The 17,574-nt window shown below is 37.7% G+C and overlaps 1 protein-coding gene across 1 annotated transcript in view; it reads left to right on the plus strand.

Annotated features, from left to right (window-relative positions):
* The window catches only part of LOC101855563 (cilia- and flagella-associated protein 47), a gene marked incomplete in the record, with an annotated part of 91,797 nt that overhangs the window by 10,401 nt on the left and 63,822 nt on the right, over positions 1-17,574 (plus strand). Inside the window, 16 exon segments of the mRNA XM_035970022.1 lie at positions 1,703-1,869; positions 2,220-2,374; positions 3,243-3,503; positions 4,331-4,489; positions 5,511-5,745; positions 6,037-6,189; positions 6,891-6,994; positions 8,622-8,701; positions 9,474-9,570; positions 10,054-10,157; positions 10,893-11,005; positions 12,025-12,158; positions 13,251-13,361; positions 15,047-15,177; positions 16,129-16,251; positions 16,925-17,134. Of these exon segments, the coding sequence (XP_035825915.1) occupies positions 1,703-1,869; positions 2,220-2,374; positions 3,243-3,503; positions 4,331-4,489; positions 5,511-5,745; positions 6,037-6,189; positions 6,891-6,994; positions 8,622-8,701; positions 9,474-9,570; positions 10,054-10,157; positions 10,893-11,005; positions 12,025-12,158; positions 13,251-13,361; positions 15,047-15,177; positions 16,129-16,251; positions 16,925-17,134 (2,337 nt within the window).

Here is a 17,574-nt window from a genome sequence, read left to right on the forward strand (position 1 = left end):
GTGATTTATCAACGGTTTGAATCTCATCCAAACACAGTCAAGATTATATAATTTTTGCAGTGTGTTTTGTAAACTTAACTAAACATGTTGTTTTCACATTGTAAAATAACTTCCAAAAACAATCTTAGTTTTACTTTTCCACAAAAATCTTTACAGGTGCTGATATCTTTCAACAAAGTTGACCCTTTTTGCTTTTTGCCTCTGCATTGCAATCAGAATTTAAAAAAAAAACTGAAATCAGTCTCTGCTGTCAAAATACAGTATATCCACCTGTGATACCATAAGTGTCACCAGGGTTATTAAAACATTTTCTTATGTGTAATATTTATTTATCGGCTTAGAGAGATTTTAAAAACTTGTTTACTTACAGAATTGGAAAAATATTAAAGCCAGATTTTTCCTGTGTACTATACAATGTAACCTACCATTCTTATGTGAAACAAAACCCCCTTGGACTAATGCTACTTACTGAAATTACTTTTGTTTATCTAGCTAATTACGGAATAAGAGATGAGGGATCTTTTCTTCAAATACTCTTTTACTTATAATGCACTGTGCATGCATGGGTCTATTTCTTGACTTCTTGATATAACTCAGTGTTTTGATTCATTTCCCCATTCACTTCTGTACAGTGCAAATGTCAAAGAATATTCAATGTTTGTTGTTCATGCGAAGGGGTAAAATCTACTTTGGGTTTGTTAAATTCAAAGCAATGAATTTTATATTGGCAGTAAGAAATGTTCAGTCTACATGAACAGTTTTCAAACAATTTTGATCTAATAGTTTTTATGTGAAGAGTGTGCATGACTAAATGTTATTTTCATCAGTTTTGATTTGTCCTCTACTTATCCCTTTTTCTGCACGATATATTGAATCGATATTATTTGTTAGCATTTCACCTTAATATTATCCTTTTGTTTGACGATCATGTTGATAATGTTATGCATGATGACCATGAAATTGATTTCTTAAAATTTTTTTTTACGTGCAATAAGAAAAAGAAAACTCTTCTGATTTAAATGAACGTTGACAAAAAAAGTCAGCCCTCAATTCTTGTGCCTTTTATAGTACATACTCCCTCTGATTTTATTGTCGACCCTGCTGATGGACCTCGACAGTGGTTTTCGGAAAAAAAAGCTGACGTATTTTTCCAGTTGAATGGTTATAGTGTAACACTGTTGATATGTACTTCACACCTGTAAGTGAAACCATATACCTGGTTTTTCTTTGCCAGATATTCCCTTTTAAAAATTAAGTGTACCACCAATTAAAAAGTGATGGGAGTGCATTTTACAGGTGGGGCTTCTTATGAGGGGAATAAAGACTTAAAAGGATGAAATAGTTACAGTGTCAATGCCTTGTATTATGTAGGTTTCGGTTGACTGATGTGGTTGTGTTATAAATATCTTCGATACACAGTTTAGATATTGTTAGATGCTGGCCACTTTGACCTGGCCTTTCAAGGCCAACGTAGGCTGTGTGGGCACATCTCAGTGGACAGAGATAGCTGACAAAATGTTTCCTCCCAAGAGAGAATCAAACTCACATCTTTTGCATCGGAGAAGAGGAACCTGACCAATTTACCACATGTACTGGTGCAGATGTTTTCAATGATTCTTAAAGGGAGCTGGGGAGTATCATCTTTATGTTGGGACCAATGAATTCTCAAACTTAATAGTTTTGCCTTTTTGTGTCTCCACAGGGCATTGATCTCACCCAGACCACTACCGCTGCTTTGGCTGAAGAGGGGGAGGACAAGAGCCGCCGGGGCCATACAAATGAGATCACCTCGCTCATCACGGCCATCCCAAACCAGGGGATTCTCAAACCCTACCAGAAAGTTCCTATCTTCTTCAGATTCAGCCCAAGGTACAGTGAGTTATGAAATGTGAAATGTTTCATTAAATAAGTTCTTTAGTTTTGTGACTTGAAAGACTTGAGAGGCAAAAATTTCATCATTATATTTTGTCATGTTTTGTGCTAAGCCTTTAGGCATTCCATCTTGCATTTGTTTTAGATAAGATGGAGGCAAAACATTTTTGTTGATACATTTTGAAAATAAAATAATTGTATAGCTATATTTTTCTATGAAAAAGAGATTGAATTGAAAACTTTAGGCTGAGAGGTCTGCCTTTGAATTGAGTTGTCTTACATCTGAGAGGGTGTTAAACACTAAAAATATCTCTTTCCATGTTCTTATTGACTCTTTCCTGTTCCAGATGGCATGCATCTCGTCAAGGATGGAAGAGCCAGGTGTGTCCCCCACCCAGAAAGGATTTTGCCCTTTTTATGAGGCTTCAGATCATTGGCTCCAGCAATGGCTTCATCAGTGACCATGAAAATGCATTGAAAGGAAATAAAAGCAATGTGGAAGGTAAGTGGATGGGAGGCAGAAGAAGAACAAGGAATCTATTGTTTCAATTTCCCACCTTTTGTAGAAATATGAAAACTACAGTAAAGAATGTTTTTGATATTGTGATAGAAACTATGATTTTTTGTAATGATATCAATGTCATTTTTTATGTTGGTTTCAATGGTGAAACAAACTGCTAGGTCAGCCAGAAAGGTAATCATGATATTATCATATTTCAGTTTTGATTGGTGAAACCATCAACATCTCTCCCCTCCCCCTCCACTCAATACTGGGTTATTAAAATCTTATAAAGAAGAGATATTGGGGATTTGGGACACTGCAAGCTGGAGTTTAGGGTAAGAAGACTTTTCTACGCGTTTATGTGTGTCCCGGTTTTATCTTAGATAGAAAGTTATTGCAATGTTTTAGAGCATATTGGATTACTCTCTGCTCTACCCCCCCCCCTCCCCCGGGGCGCTGCTACTGACTGAATTGTCTTTACTCCATTCCCAAAGGGGGGACATTAACATGTTCTTATGCACTGTGGAATTGTGAATAGGCTGATTCATCAATATCATGCTCATAACTGTGCCTGAAATGCAACAGGGAACTGCTGCTTTTTCTTTCCTAATCCTTACTATCATCTTTTTTCCTCTGCTTCCCTTTTATGTTCGTCACACTCATGTGACCCGCTATTTCCAGAGTGCCTTGATAGTCAAAGCAGACTTTGTGCTTTTGAAGCTAGAGAGGTGAGCTGAGTAAGCCTGATTCCCAGTAAGGACTTCTCTGTTGACATCCACCCCTTGGCGCTCATATGACCTTATGCTGCTGCGTGCGCCGTAAAACCTCTACAAAAAAAAAAAATCTCTACTCTGATTTTTCTCCCCAGGTGTTTATGCAGAGGTTGCTTTAACGGGCACTGCTCTTCCTATCCTCTTGAACATTTCCCCTGCTGCCAAATTTGACTTTGGCGAGTGTCCAGTCGGGGAGCATGCAGACATTCTGTGTACCATCAAGAATGAATCCAACATTCTGCCCGCCCTGTTTGAGTTCCGCAGGATTGCCCACTTCACTGCTCACCCACCCAATGGGAAAATTCTGCCAGGGCAGACCCAAGATGTGATCTTTTCCTTTGCTCCAAAACAAGCTGGTGAGTCTTTACAGTTGTTTTTTAACCCTGCTGACGCTCTGAGTGTAATTTATGGGAACATTTTCAACCATGACCCAGGACTCTCAAGAGCAATGAAATTTTACTGACGTGTCCTCGTAAGAACTTTACCATACATGTTGTAACCTCATTTGAAAATAATTTCCAGGAAGAAAATCCCTGTTTACTTCTCAGTATCGCCTTTAATCAACAAAAGTGGTCCCCCTTTGCTCATTGCCATTACTCTGCAAACAATCTTGTACTGTTGTGTGTCTCTGCTGTCAAAGTACAGGATGCCTACTTGGTGACTATCAGATAAGCAGGCTTACAGTTTAAGTCATGTGATTATTCATAACCATGTGTCCTTTGCAGTTGGAGGTTCACATACAGGCTCATAGTAGGACATCCAGCTTTGTTGCTTGTAAAGCAAATAACAGTATCATTCATACATCATTTTTGTTCCTTGTTGCTGAGTCAGATAAACTATCTCCCCCAGGATTCCATGGATACAACTTTTAGACAAGAGAGAGAGGAGGAGGAAGGGAGAGAGAGAGAGAAAGAGAGAGAGGGAGTGGGAGGGAGGAAGAGAGAGAGAAAGAGAGAGTAAGAGGGAGAGGGAGAGAGAGACAGAAGAGAGAGAGTAAGAAAGAGAAAGAGATAGGGAGAGAGAAAGAGAGAGAGAGAAAGATAGAGAGAGAGAAAGAGAGAGAGAGAGAGAGAGAGAGAGAGGAGAGAGAAAGACCGGGAGGGAGGGAGAGAGAGAGAGAAGGACTTGCTTCTTTCTTTTCTCCCACTGAAATACTATTTTGAGTTTTTTTTGGTCTTTCCAGGCTCCTTCAAACCGGAACAACTCTTGGATGTTTTGGGCCAGGTTGCAGACAAACGTAATCCAACGGTCAGCCATGCTCAAGTAATCTACACCCTTCCGGTCAAGCTGATGGGAAAGAGCAACCCCATCACAGTAGTGCCTAAGCCAAAGTTTAACAAAGGTGACTGATTCTTTTTACGTTTTTTTTTTTTTTTTAAGAACCTGTGAGTGCGATAAAACAAAAAATGAGAGACCTGATAAATCGGTGATGTCAAGTGTTCACAGCTATTATAAGGATGGTTGCTCAAGTGTATCCTTGTGGAAAGCACTAAACCTTAGCTCAAAACCAGGTTACTACACTGTGGCCACTGGTAATGGCATTTTTAATTTCAACAAGCTTGTTGATTGGATTTGTTGTTCCTTTTTATGCCTTTTACAGTAAGTTTGAGTTGCCCATGATATTGTAAAATAAGCATGGCAAAAGGGTAGATCAAGTGGTATTTTATTTATTTAGTGTTTTTGTATGTAAAAGCTCTTTTCTTTGTCATGTCATACAGGTTTTTAAAAGTGTGTGCGCGCATTTTCTCATATCTTGGTCCATTTATGTGGAACAGATTACCCATGAAACTAAGACAAATAAGAACACTTGATAGCTTCAAAAGACATCTTAAACATTTTCTGTTCCTACAGGCCTATCCTTCATAAGCTTTTAACGTTCGCTTTCATTATATTTGTTCTTTTCCTATGTCTGGATGAAAATAGTCTCTGTGTGTGTGTGTGTGTGTGTGTGTGTGTGTGTGTGTGTGTGTGTGTGTGTGTGTGTGCATTAATGTATATTGCGTGAGAAGAAAGGAAGTAGTAAGAAAGGTTTTTGAAAAATGGGTATTCCAATGTAAAGCGCATTGAGCTACTTTTTTTGGAAATGCGCTCTATAAATGTTATATATTATTATTATTAACATGTCATCATCAAAACGAAACTCCTTGTTTTTTTAGGTCTAATGTTGACTTCTTATTCATATTAATATAACATACAAAAAGAATTCAGACTACCTTATTTCGATCTAGAACTGATAGGTGGTCATTATTTTGACAGATAATACTTGTAAAAGAAATAAATGTATTTATATAAAGAAGGATGTGCTGTGCTTGTCAATTGTGGACGTGTTGATAAAGCTTTCTTTTGATGTTTTCCATGTGCAGGGCTGACCCCGTACATCTCTAATGAGGTGGGTATGTTTGTTGAGACGATGTATGAAGATGTCAAGGATGACGATCTCAGGAATGCTGTGGCGGGAGCCACCAAGACCAAACTGCACAAGCTCAAACATCGAGGTGTCCGCTCAGCTGACTATGAGAGGGATATAGAAAGGAAGGTGGCGTTTCCGAATGACCGAGCCCAGAGCATTCGGCCATTTGACCGCAAGGAAGGCTATCAGTAAGTAGCTGCTTTGAAAAGTTAGTTTTTGTACTAGGTTACACCTTTTGCAACTTAGTACTGAGTGGAAGGATGAGAATGAGGACAGCAGGTGCTTGATTGCGGAAAACAAAAATTTACCTTTCGGTCCTCCTTTTTTCCAAGAAAAATACTGGCTCATTGTCTGATGTGGTTTGCTTGTTTTCCTTTTTACTTTAGTCCGTTTCTTCTTCTAGGCAAAATGTAGCTGTTATTGCTCCATGGAAACTGCTGTTGATTTCTTCTATTGCATTTTTGTCTTTATCTGTTCAGAACTCTCTTCACTGGCACACACCGGCATAACTATATTGATCCAGACTATGCCTATGATGATATTGACATAGAAAAACGTGTCAAGCACCGATCAGGCTATGTCCAGAATCTACACAGAATGAGGGAACGTCGTCTGTCCAAAAAGCAAAAGAAGTAAGAAACATTTTTTCTCGTTAATTTTGGTCATTTAAAAGTATTTTGTTTGAAATACAAATTTCAAAGGGTTTCTATAGCTTTGCCTGATCCCATTTGTTGTCTTATTGAATATTCTATATTTTCATCTGTGATTTACAATCTTTTTGAACTCATCTACTATTGAATAAGTCATAACATAGAATAAGCAAGGTACATCATTTTTTTTTTCCACAGAAATTTGACCTTTGGTTTTCAATCTTCTTCAATTTATGAAAAACTGAATTTATTTGTTGCTACGTCCAATTATTAAGACCCACCATCTTTCATAGAGGTCTCATTGTGCAAAAAGATGATACATGTTTTTAAAAACTTCCTCTCTACTGCTGTCTTTGATTATCTCTGCTGTAGACTCAAGTTTGTAAATTGTGTAACTGTGTAACTGTGTAACTCCACTTCGATGGTTGAGTGTGGGGGTCTTAACCTTCACTGGTGCCAGTGTGTGGTACATGTATTGTTTGTGATGATAATCGTATGTTTGTAAAAATCGCAGAAACGGTTTCTTGGCTGCTTAATAGACATATAATTTTCTATTTTTATGTGTTTTCTCAATTTCCACTTTTATCAGCTTTAATCCATGTCAGGACATACGTCTGCTCAGGTATATTTTCTTTTTCTTTCTGATTTTCTTTGAATTTCATATTTGTAATGTGTGTTTCCAGGGAGTTCCTGGTAAGCAACAACAGTATGGATATTGGTATCAAAACCGCTGCGGGAATCTTTCCAAAGAAGTTAACACAAGATGAGATCACACCTGACCCAGCCAGTAAGACTTTGTGCTGAAAATTACGAATTATGGGATGTGCTGTTCATCTACATTTGTGTCATAGTGTGTTGGAATCTGGCATTCATAAATTTTAATGCCTTTGAAGTTATTGCTATCAAATCAAAGCTAATTTTACTGAGATTTTGAGTTTGGTAAAAAAGAATGGTTCTATCGTGCATGGGAGTCGATAGATGTACAGTTTGAGAGGCAGGGGTTACCTTCTGTTACAGGTGAAATCAGTGAGAAAATAAACATTAAAGGGGAATACTGGTACTCGTTTTACAAAATAACATATCTTTGGCTTCAAACAATATTTTCCAGTAAAATCCACCCTAAACTGTGTTCTTTCGTGGGTGGAGAAGGTTTCTGCGGAAAATAAAAATTTCAATGAAAATCGCCCAATAGTAACAAAAATACTGATTTCTCCATTTCCTAAAAATTGACAAGCGACCACCAATTCCTCCGCAATGACCCACATTTTGTTTTCCTGAGGGTTTCAGTGTATTAGTAAAGGGATTTTAAAAGTTCAACTTATTTTTCTTTTTTACAAAAAAAACTATTTTTATTGAATGTTTAATCTTTTTTTGGATGAATAATGGGAGCTGTGTTGGATTCTGAAGTTGCCACTTCTTATTTATGTTATTACTAGCTGGGTATCCCGTTCGATGAACGGACTCAAAAGAATCGATAGTCACATCATCGTGGGATAGGTGCATGCACTCCTTGTGAACCAAAGCCTCACTTGTTCACAATGGCGCATCTTAGAATATGGACTTTCCCAAGATTAGATCTAAATGAAACTAATGAAAAACTGAAAATTAAACTACAGTGACTTCAGGCTCCTCAACAAAATTGTGCCCCCTTTAAATGATTCTGAACCACCATTAATTTTGTCAAATTCGAAAGTTAAGTGGCTCGGAAGTTTTAGGTGACCCAAAGTGACGAACATTCGTAAATATAATATATAGAGATTATCGTGCTTGGTGCTCAGAGAAATGTAGTTGTTATTGTGAGGACTTCCATCACCTTCAGTTCAGAATATTTTGTTAACCTTGGTGGAGCGGGGGATCACAAGATAATGCTACAAAGAAATATGCAAGTACTTTGTCTTGCGGAACATAAACAAAAATAAATTTGGGGCTCTTTTGCCCTCATATATTATATGACATTGAGCACCAACAGAACTAAAGCTTCAGAACTTCTTCTCTGCCAGGCCTGCTGTATATTTTCTAAACTGTTGTAACTCAGATAGTCTTGGGCAAAACAGTTCATGGCAATTAGCAACACAACTGTTACAATATTTTAAAAAATTATTACTTCTATACTTTCTGTAGCACAATACAACATATTGCAATCAAAATGGTACTTAATGGCCTCTCTTTGTTAGCTTGCAATGGTACTTTTACTTTTATTTGATAGAAATACTTTTGGCAGTTTAAGAGTTTTAATGACTTCATTTTAACATAAGAAACACAAATGACCTGTGTGACAACTTAAAAAAAAAAAGTTCTTTTGCTGTTGCCTGTTCAATGTGCTCTATGAGTGCTGTCATTATCTTTAAGAAGTTAGTATTCTATAAAAACAATTTTTCAGGCTGACAATCTTTTTTTTTGTTGTCTTTCTAAAGCTCCTCTGCCACCCAATGCTGAGTGGAAACTACTTAGCACTAAAGAACTGGCTGAAGCTGAAAAAGTAGCAGTTTCAAAGGCAAGTACTTCAGTCTATTGTTGTTAAATACAGTTGAATGCCTGTGCAGCTGGTTTTCTGACCATCATTGTTTTAGTTCTGAATTCATTATTATTATTATTACTGTTGTTGTTGTTGTTGTTGTTGTTTTTTTGGGTTTTTTTTACAAATATAAAACAGTTAGGATGCTATCTGATATAAGTGATCAAAGATTGTATATGCAATACCTGTTCAAAAAGTGACCTTTTTTGAGCAACACCTCTTGATATAGCTTATACTGATGAGCACATTTTTTCCTTTCTAACATAAGAGGCATCTTCTCACAGTAAAGAAAGTATCTGATGCCTTTAAAAAAAAATTTGAAAGTGTCGTTTTATTTTAGTATATAATAAATAGCATTTATATAGCGCTCAACCCCAATTAAAGCACACAGGCTCTGAGCGCTTTACAATACAACATATACATATAATCAGTATACTGTGTTCTGGCCAAAAGAAAATCTCTCTCCATTATGTATGTGTGACACTTGAGTTTATGATCCCATTATGTTTATAAGCATATTAGAATTCTTTCAATAGAATAAAGAACTGAACAAAAACCAACTGTTGATATATATTGTTCATCATCACTTAGTCCCCTCATACTTTGCTTTTACCAAGGCTCCCTCCCTCAAATCCCCAAATTTCACATTGTTAGAAATTATTTTTAGAAACAATTGAGAAAAGGTAGAATAGAAAGAATTTAATGTTATTTGTTTTTCTGTTCATTCTTTCTCTCCGGACTGCCCCATTAGGTGTGTGATGGTTTGAGTGCGGTGCCCACCACACTGGAAGAGAAACGTGACTGCAAGAGGTGGCTCACCCCACAGCAACTGCATCAGATCATAGTTGGTGAGGCTAGGTTTCTTATGTACTGTGTGTGCATGTATGTGTTTGTGTATGTTTGAAATCTAAAAACACAAAAGCTTTGGTGTCAGAGCCTGTGCAAAATTTATTTTGATTTAAATGAATATTTGTGGTTGACAGGTCCATGGCTTCTATGTTATCGTACTTTTTATCTTTTACACATTGTTATGTAAATGCAAGAACTAGTTGTATTTTGTGACAAAAAATGTGTACTTTCACCCTCTGAAACAGCTTTGGAGAGTTTAAATGAAAGTGTTTGAACCATGAAGTAAAACTTTTGTGTGTATTATAGTGACTTGTATTCATTCTGTTTTGTGGATGGTTGGTGGGTGCCACTTTTTGGTCCTTCTTTTTTACTTTCCTTCTGCTGTTTCATTTTGTTTTGCTTTTTCTCTCCAGTAAATGACAATTTATGCATCGCTATACTTCTCTTTTACTGAGACTCATTAATTTTTCTTCCTTTTCTAGGTCCACCTACCATCGACTTTGGTCAGATTTGCCTCCGGTCGTGTTGTCAGCGCGAGCTGAATGTGGTCAACAACCTGGACCAGTACATCCACATTGTGGCTGAGGTACAGCACATGTGCCATGTCTCACATTCATCACAACCTTTCTCATCCTGCCTCAGGGTTTAGGCCCTGAACAGAGACACCTTCCACCTTTCCCTATCGCGGGCTAGCCTCTGAATACTATTCCATGTTTTCCCATGTTTCTATTATGGCGACTTTTCAGCTTTGTCCATTGTCTTTCATTAGTCCTGCTGATACAGAGGCTCCTCTATCTCCCAAGATCGAAACAAATTAGATGATGCTTACTTGTAATTTTGTAACTTTAAAAAAAGATTTTACACCATTGGGTAGTTGGCCTTCCACCTACTGGCATTTTTGGGAGACCAAACCTATACACCTTTAGTCACCTCTCACATCACACAGTATTAGGACATGTGTTATTCTTTGCTCCCCAGAGTTATGGAATCCTCCCATCGGCAGGGACAGTCTTACTTTTGCCCAACCCTTATTCTCTTTTCTGTTTTCCTTTAAGCCCTTTCAAAAAAGAATCTGTAAGTGTTTTTATGCCCCCAAAGACACAATTTAGATCATTGAGGAGGGAGGTATAGACCTTGCCTGTCAGGGCCAACTTAAGCTGATAACGATACAACATCTCACCAAAAGACCAAGAAACTTGCTTAAAATTCTCCCCAATCAGGAATTGAATATGTCTCTTGCATATGATGACAAATCTCCTAATTGTTATTCTACTGACGTGCTTTAACTACTATTAAATGACATGGTATCCCTTATTTTCAGATTGACTGCCGTGAACTGAGACAAAGCAGCCCCTTGTCCCAGGTTCTTCCACCAAGGTCCAAGGCTGTCATTCCCATCATATTTGAGTCCAGCACCAGAGGCCGTTTCCAAAGGTGAATCAAATAGATGCTTGTTTTCATTCCGTTTTAACCCTTTAAAAGCCACGTCATTTGCTGTCATTCCCATCATATTTGAGTCCAGCACCAGAGGCCATTTCCAAAGGTGAATAAAAAAGATGCTTGTTTTCATTCCGTTTTAACCCTTTAAAAGCCACGTCATTTGCTGTCATTCCCATCATATTTGAGTCCAGCACCAGAGGCCATTTCCAAAGGTGAATCAAAAAGATGCTTGTTTTCATTCCGTTTTAACCCTTCAAAAGCCACATCTTTGATCTCTTTTTGTTGTCTGGTAACTGGCTCTCCCAAAGTCATGTTTAATGTAAAACAAACTGGCCTGGCACAAATACGGTGAACCCTCTAGCATAGAGAGGGTTAAGATTTTCAATACAGTTTTTCTGGAGAGTGTTTTGAATCAATTTCAATTACTTTTGTGTTACTGTTGCTATCCTGGGATTCTCAGCTTTCAACAGAAAAAAATATCTTAAATGACTGTTTAATTCCTCCAAAAATAGGGTTTCAGATTCAATGAGGATGTTAATCATTCCTGGCTTTGACACAATTAAGGGGATTGTGTATAACTCATACCCATGTATCATTGATGTATACATTGAATGGATTCTACAGGCATTACATGGCTTTCTTGGGCTTTTTTGTGTTGGGATATGAAATACTTTTTGCTGTGAAAATGTATAACTTTGCACTCACAGATGTGTTATGTACACATAACATGAATTTTGCAAATATGGGTGTCTGACTTGGATTGTTTTAGCAGAGATAGATCACTCCTGTCAGTAAAAAGGTCAAAATACTGTCGAAATTGTCCAAGACAGCCACTCATTGTTGTGGGGGAAAAGTGGTTGTCTTAGACAGATGGATGTCTTGGACACTGTAATTATAATGTCTAAAAAATAAAGGGTGAATGTAGGAAGTGGTCGTTTGTGCAGGCGATTGTCTTGGACTGGTGGCTGTTCGAGCAGGTTTGACTGTAATTGTGTGTACCTTGTGACTCGCAGATCTGTGATGTACACCATAAATGGATTCTACAAACATCACGTGACTGTCCTGGCAGAGGTAGTTCCTGTGGCTGTGGAACTGTCGACCACCAGGCTGGTCTTGAAACCTGCACCTGGCATGCCAGTGGAGGCTGGTGAGTGTGTGTATATGTGTTTGTGTGAGTGTGTTCATGTATGTGCCCATATATTTATATGATCGCTTTTAAGGACAAGCGGGCTAACCCAGATTTCGGTGGTTTCCAGAAATTTTGACCTACACCAAAAGTGGGCATTGCTCTACCTATAGGAGAACTTTGGTTTCATTGATGTATATATTTGTTTAGTTAAAGAGAAAACTCTCCTTGTGTCTTTTAAAGAAACTGAACAAGGGGCAAAAACTTTATCTTTGATTTTCTCAAAACAGCATTTTTCGGGATAGCCCCCTGGTGCTTAAAAGCAACCATATATAGTGTCTTCATTGGGTTTTTGTGCATGGGGAATTCATAATTAGCCAAAACGCAAGACGGGAAATTGAAAATGGCTGTATGTACAGGTGGTTGTCTTATACTGGTGGCCGTCTGGGCAGGTTCAACTGTATTTGTGTATGTCTTTTTGATAGGTACTTTTCTCCTTTGTTCCCAATGTTGTTTGATTATCACATTACTATTTCTTTCATTTGTCCAGAGTGATTGAAGTATCTACTAATTTTTTAAAAACAAAAAAAACTTGCAGAAGCTGACTTTGAAACTATTACAGTGCATACATTTTCCAGTTTCTTGTAAACAATAAGTTTCTGTTGCATATCTGACCTTTCATCCCAGGTGATATCTCTGCAGCTTGGAAAATACATTGTTTCAATATTTAATGACTCTGTAAAGAATGAGAGAATGAAATACCAGTGAACCAGTTATAATGTTGCTCCTTTTTTGTTTGTTTTAAAGGTGTCTCAAGTCAGATAAGATTTTCGTATTCTACTTTTATTAAACCTCTCTTGGAACACTTTTAGAAGTAAAATAGTTTGTTGATTGGCACTGTGATTTGATCTACTCCATTTCCTTTTTAGTGTTACTTTTGCTATTGTCCGTTTCTAATTGAATTGCTATAGAAGTACCTATTTGCTTTACATGACAACTCAAGAACTGTACTGGATAATGATATGGATGATATACTTCAAAAACTGAATGTTGTGATCAAGTTTTTATCCCAATAAACCTACAAAAAATGCCTTCTCTGGTTTCCTCCTTTAGGTTTCCGTGGTGTGATCACGCTCAATAACAAACTGAACTACCCCGCCGAGTTCACTTGGTCCCCTGACCTGGGGGAGAAAGGCACAGCTTTCTCTATTCGACCAGCTACAGGTAGGCTGTTGTTGTTGTTGCTGTTGTTGTTGATACTGTTGCTGTTGTTGATGTTGTCGTTGTCATCATTTTTGTTGTCATTGTTGTAATTTTTAATCTGGCAATGGATGGGTTTTTGTTGTGTAATTCATTGTTAAGACTTAGGCTGTGAAATGAAACTTTTATTTAAAATGGGATACTGGTGGTTTTAGGGACGTTTTTGGAAGAGGGGAAGAGGAGGGGGGGGGGGGGGGGGGTTCGAATGTTTACGTTTTCTTAGCTCTTAACCAAAAGGTTCCTCACTCCTTGTTATCAATGTCTGATGTTGTGTCCTGCAGAAAGATGCTCTATATTCTATATACTGCTTGTCTTCGGTCCTCCTTGGTGTGAGTTTGGCATCAGAATTTGCTGCAGGACAAACCTGCCTCAAGGGGGTTCCCATGGTCTAGAGGTTACGGTGTTTGCCTCTCATTCAATAGGTCGGTTTCAAAACCTGACAAGGATGGAAAATATTTTTCTCTGAAATGTTTTCTTTTCACCTCCTTTCCTGCTCTCTAGCCGTGTTTTGTCGTCTGCTTTCATCTCCATTTTCTTCGCTCTCCTTCCCCGTTGTCCCCTCCTCTAGGTATCTCTTCCTGCAGCCTTTCTACTGCTACTGCTTGGCTTCTTCTTATTGCTGTCTTTCAGCCGCACCCCTGATCTTAGGGTAGGTAAGATCTAACACCTAGCCTTCTGGGATAAGGGCAAAAAATCTCGGAGATCCTGTGTCCAAGTTGTGCATGTTAAAGATTCCTTGATGGTACCAAAATTTATAAGAGTATGCTTCAGCCCCTACCCATGCCAAATTCAAAATTAATTCCTACCAGGATGAAAATGTTAAATGTGTCCCGCTTGATCATATGACCTTATGCAGTTGCAAGCGCTGTGAAACACTTACCAAAACAAAAAAAGCCTGCCTCAGTCAACAGCCCTGACAAGTGGATGCTCTAAATAATAGTCTGTCACACTTTAGACTAAAGTTTTTTAAATTAAGGATGTGGTTTGACTTATTGTGCTGCAAAGCCTTCAAAAGACAGGCTTTATTTTAAAGATGATGATGGTGGTTTCTTCAAAATCGTTTCGTGAAATTGTAATGGAAATTTTTACTGGAGCTTCTGATTTGTAGAGTATAGGTACTATATACTATATATATGTTACACAACAGTTTACGGGCATAGCGAAAGAAAAGGTCTCTCACTGGATAGAGTTTTTTGGCGTGTTTGTGAAATTATATAGCGTCATCATAAAGTTAGTCACATTAAATTAAGGTAAAAGTATAGCAGTGATGATTTGTTTTGACGTATGTAGGTTTGTTTAAAAAAATGAGATATCTTATTATATAATGCTCTTCGTTGCTAATTTTTGTCTGAGAACCTAAGGAAGAACCATCCCTTAGGATTTGAATTTTCATCTGTCTTTGTTAGGATATTGATTTGTTTTTACATTATCATTAGAAGGCACTGTTCTATCAGAATAGACTATATTATTGATTGTAGTGTAATTGTCCATTGTTTTTTTTTTATCTTGTGAGGATGGTGTATTTGGTGAACAGGCTGAATCATGGTTGCAGTGAGTGAAAAGATAAAACAAATATTCTGCTCGCTGTTGCGCCTTTTTAATCTTTTTCATATAAAGTTTTGTGATAGCAAATTGTTCGATGTTGCCAGGTGTGGTGGATCCAGGCACAGATCTGGACTGTGAAGTTGTTTGGCATCCTTCTTTCATGGCTCCAGAAGATGGGTCATTCACCCTTCTTGTGAATGGTGGGGAGTCACGCAAGCTCACATGCAGGGCGGAGGTGAGGTCAAAGGGGAGGTATTAGTAAGAGGTTTTTCTCTCTCAGATGGGATCTTTCTGTCTTTGTTCAAAGATGATTTGGCAGTTGTAACTGATCTCTTTAAGGGAAAGACCAGTAAGTTTTAATTTTTGACACTAGTTACAACATTAGCAGTCTACTTTTAGCATAATTTGAATAGGAAGAACGACATATTGTCTCTTTATCAGTGGCTAAAATGTGTAATGATAAGATTGTCTGTATGTTTTATATTGACCTTTTATACTAGAAGCGGTTATTAAAGAGAAATACAATAATTATTTTTGAGGCAATAAGTATTTTACTGATTTTTTCTTTTTACAATAAACAGTAACATAGCATCTACTCTTTGCTGTTGGTCGGCGGTCTGCCATCTTCTTTCACTTCTTTTCTGTGCTGCTACTCTACTAGTCTGTTTGTGAAATGTGGCCATTATGCTGATTTGATATCTGTGTCACAGTGCGGTGGAATCAGGCGCTTGTCAATATTTGGACATGTTGAGTAACTGGCATCATCTTAAAGCTTGTTAATGTATCTTGCTTTTGGGGAAAAAAAGACCCATTCATCTTGAATAGAAGTTGAGGTTTTTTCAACTGAAGGAAGAGGGGGCTGCCTGGTTTCGGGGGTAAAATTAGTGAGAAAATGGCTGCCAAAGTTTTGCGACTTTCATAGCTTGAGAGTCCTTTAAAACTAAAAATTTTCTTTTTTTGTGCTCTAATCAACATTCTTCAACAAAATCTACATTGAAATGTGTTTTTAGATGGGCAATAAAGGTTCTGAGCCTGAAAACAAAAATTTGATAAAAGTATCTAAACTGGTGGAAAAATGCCGATTTCATTCTTTTGACAAGCGCCTGATTTCACCTCGATGTCTCTTTTGAGGTAAACTGCAATTAAACAGCAGTAGCAACAACAGCATCCATTGACCTTTCCTCAGCTGGGATCCACTAATGTCTACTTCCTGGATCAGCGCATCTCATTTGGTGCAGCTCCTGTGAACTTGACCACTGTGGTCAGTGCTATTTTGCACAATGCTGGGAACAACCATGCCTACTTCCAGGTAACGTTTTCTTCTGTGTTACATTGTCTAGCTCATCATTTTCTCTCCATGTCTGTTTTTGATATTGTAAGGTCTCCTTTTCAGAAAAAAAGAAAAAAATGGTTTCCTACTGGTACGACTTTGACTTTTGAAACTGTTGATATATTTATTTTCTAAATTGGATTCAAATGTGAAACATAGATTATACTTCACTGTTCTACCCAAATCTTTGAAATTGTTGCATAATACTGATTATATTGTCATTGCCCTTGTTTTTTAAGGTTCCCCCCACACCTTTTTTTTTGACATCATATTCTATTACTTTCGCCCAGAGAATGGGGCAGCTAATTACGTAGAGAATTCCAGTTGATCATTGCTCAACAAATTTCTAATGGCACAGCCTCCTGTCACTTATTGTGAACAATAAATGTTCATGACTGAGTGAATTTTTCTAATAGCATGTAAAGAAGGGGAAAAAGGAAAAAAAAGATTGGGAAATGGTGTCTCAAAGAGATTCAGATATTGATTATTTAAAAAAAAATTTTTTGTAGAAAAAATAACTAAATCTCATTTGAATGTTTCTGTTCACTGTCTTGATCCGAATTAAATGTTATTGTATATCGTCTTGGCTCAGGATGTGTGTCATGACTGGCCTTTAGTTGTGCACTTTCGAGTTTTATTGAATTTCTTTCAGGTGTCTGATCCAAACCCCTTGCCCGGCCTAACTGTCAGTCCAGTTCATGGTGCTGTGCCAGTAGGGGGAAGCACTGAGATCCGTGTGGCCTTGACCCCGGACTCGATCATGAAGTTTGACACAAGGGTGCAAGTGGCCATCAAGGGAGGCAAGACATTGGAGCTAAGGATCGGAGGAACGGTGGAGGGTCCTGACGTCAGTATTGATGTGGTAAGTATGAGGTAGTGTGTAATTGTCAAATTATATCAGTGAACAGTGATGTGAGAATTTCTTTTAAAAGACTTAAGTGTTCAGATTGACCATGTTAACTTTAGGGCACTGAACAGTTATGATCATCAGTGGTATGTACTTGTTATTCATTGTGTTGTGTTGCAAGGTATTGTCTATTTTGACTAGTATAGTATACACCCTTTTGAACCAAGCAAGGATGAACAAAGTAATCATTTTTTTTTTCTTTCATTTTTATAACTTCATTGGTAACACATTGTGCATTCGGGTTGATTATTCAAGTTTGTGTCTTTAAAAAAAAGTAATATCATGTAGAAAGTGTTTCTAGTTATTGACTCTGTCCTGTTGGATAAAAACATTAGTTTACAGGACCCATGTTTTAAATAATCAAGACATTGTTACAAGTATTGTGGGGTGGGGGG

This window comes from Aplysia californica, unplaced genomic scaffold (assembly GCF_000002075.1).
Source record: "Aplysia californica isolate F4 #8 unplaced genomic scaffold, AplCal3.0 scaffold00210, whole genome shotgun sequence".
Lineage (NCBI taxonomy): Eukaryota > Metazoa > Mollusca > Gastropoda > Aplysiida > Aplysiidae > Aplysia > Aplysia californica.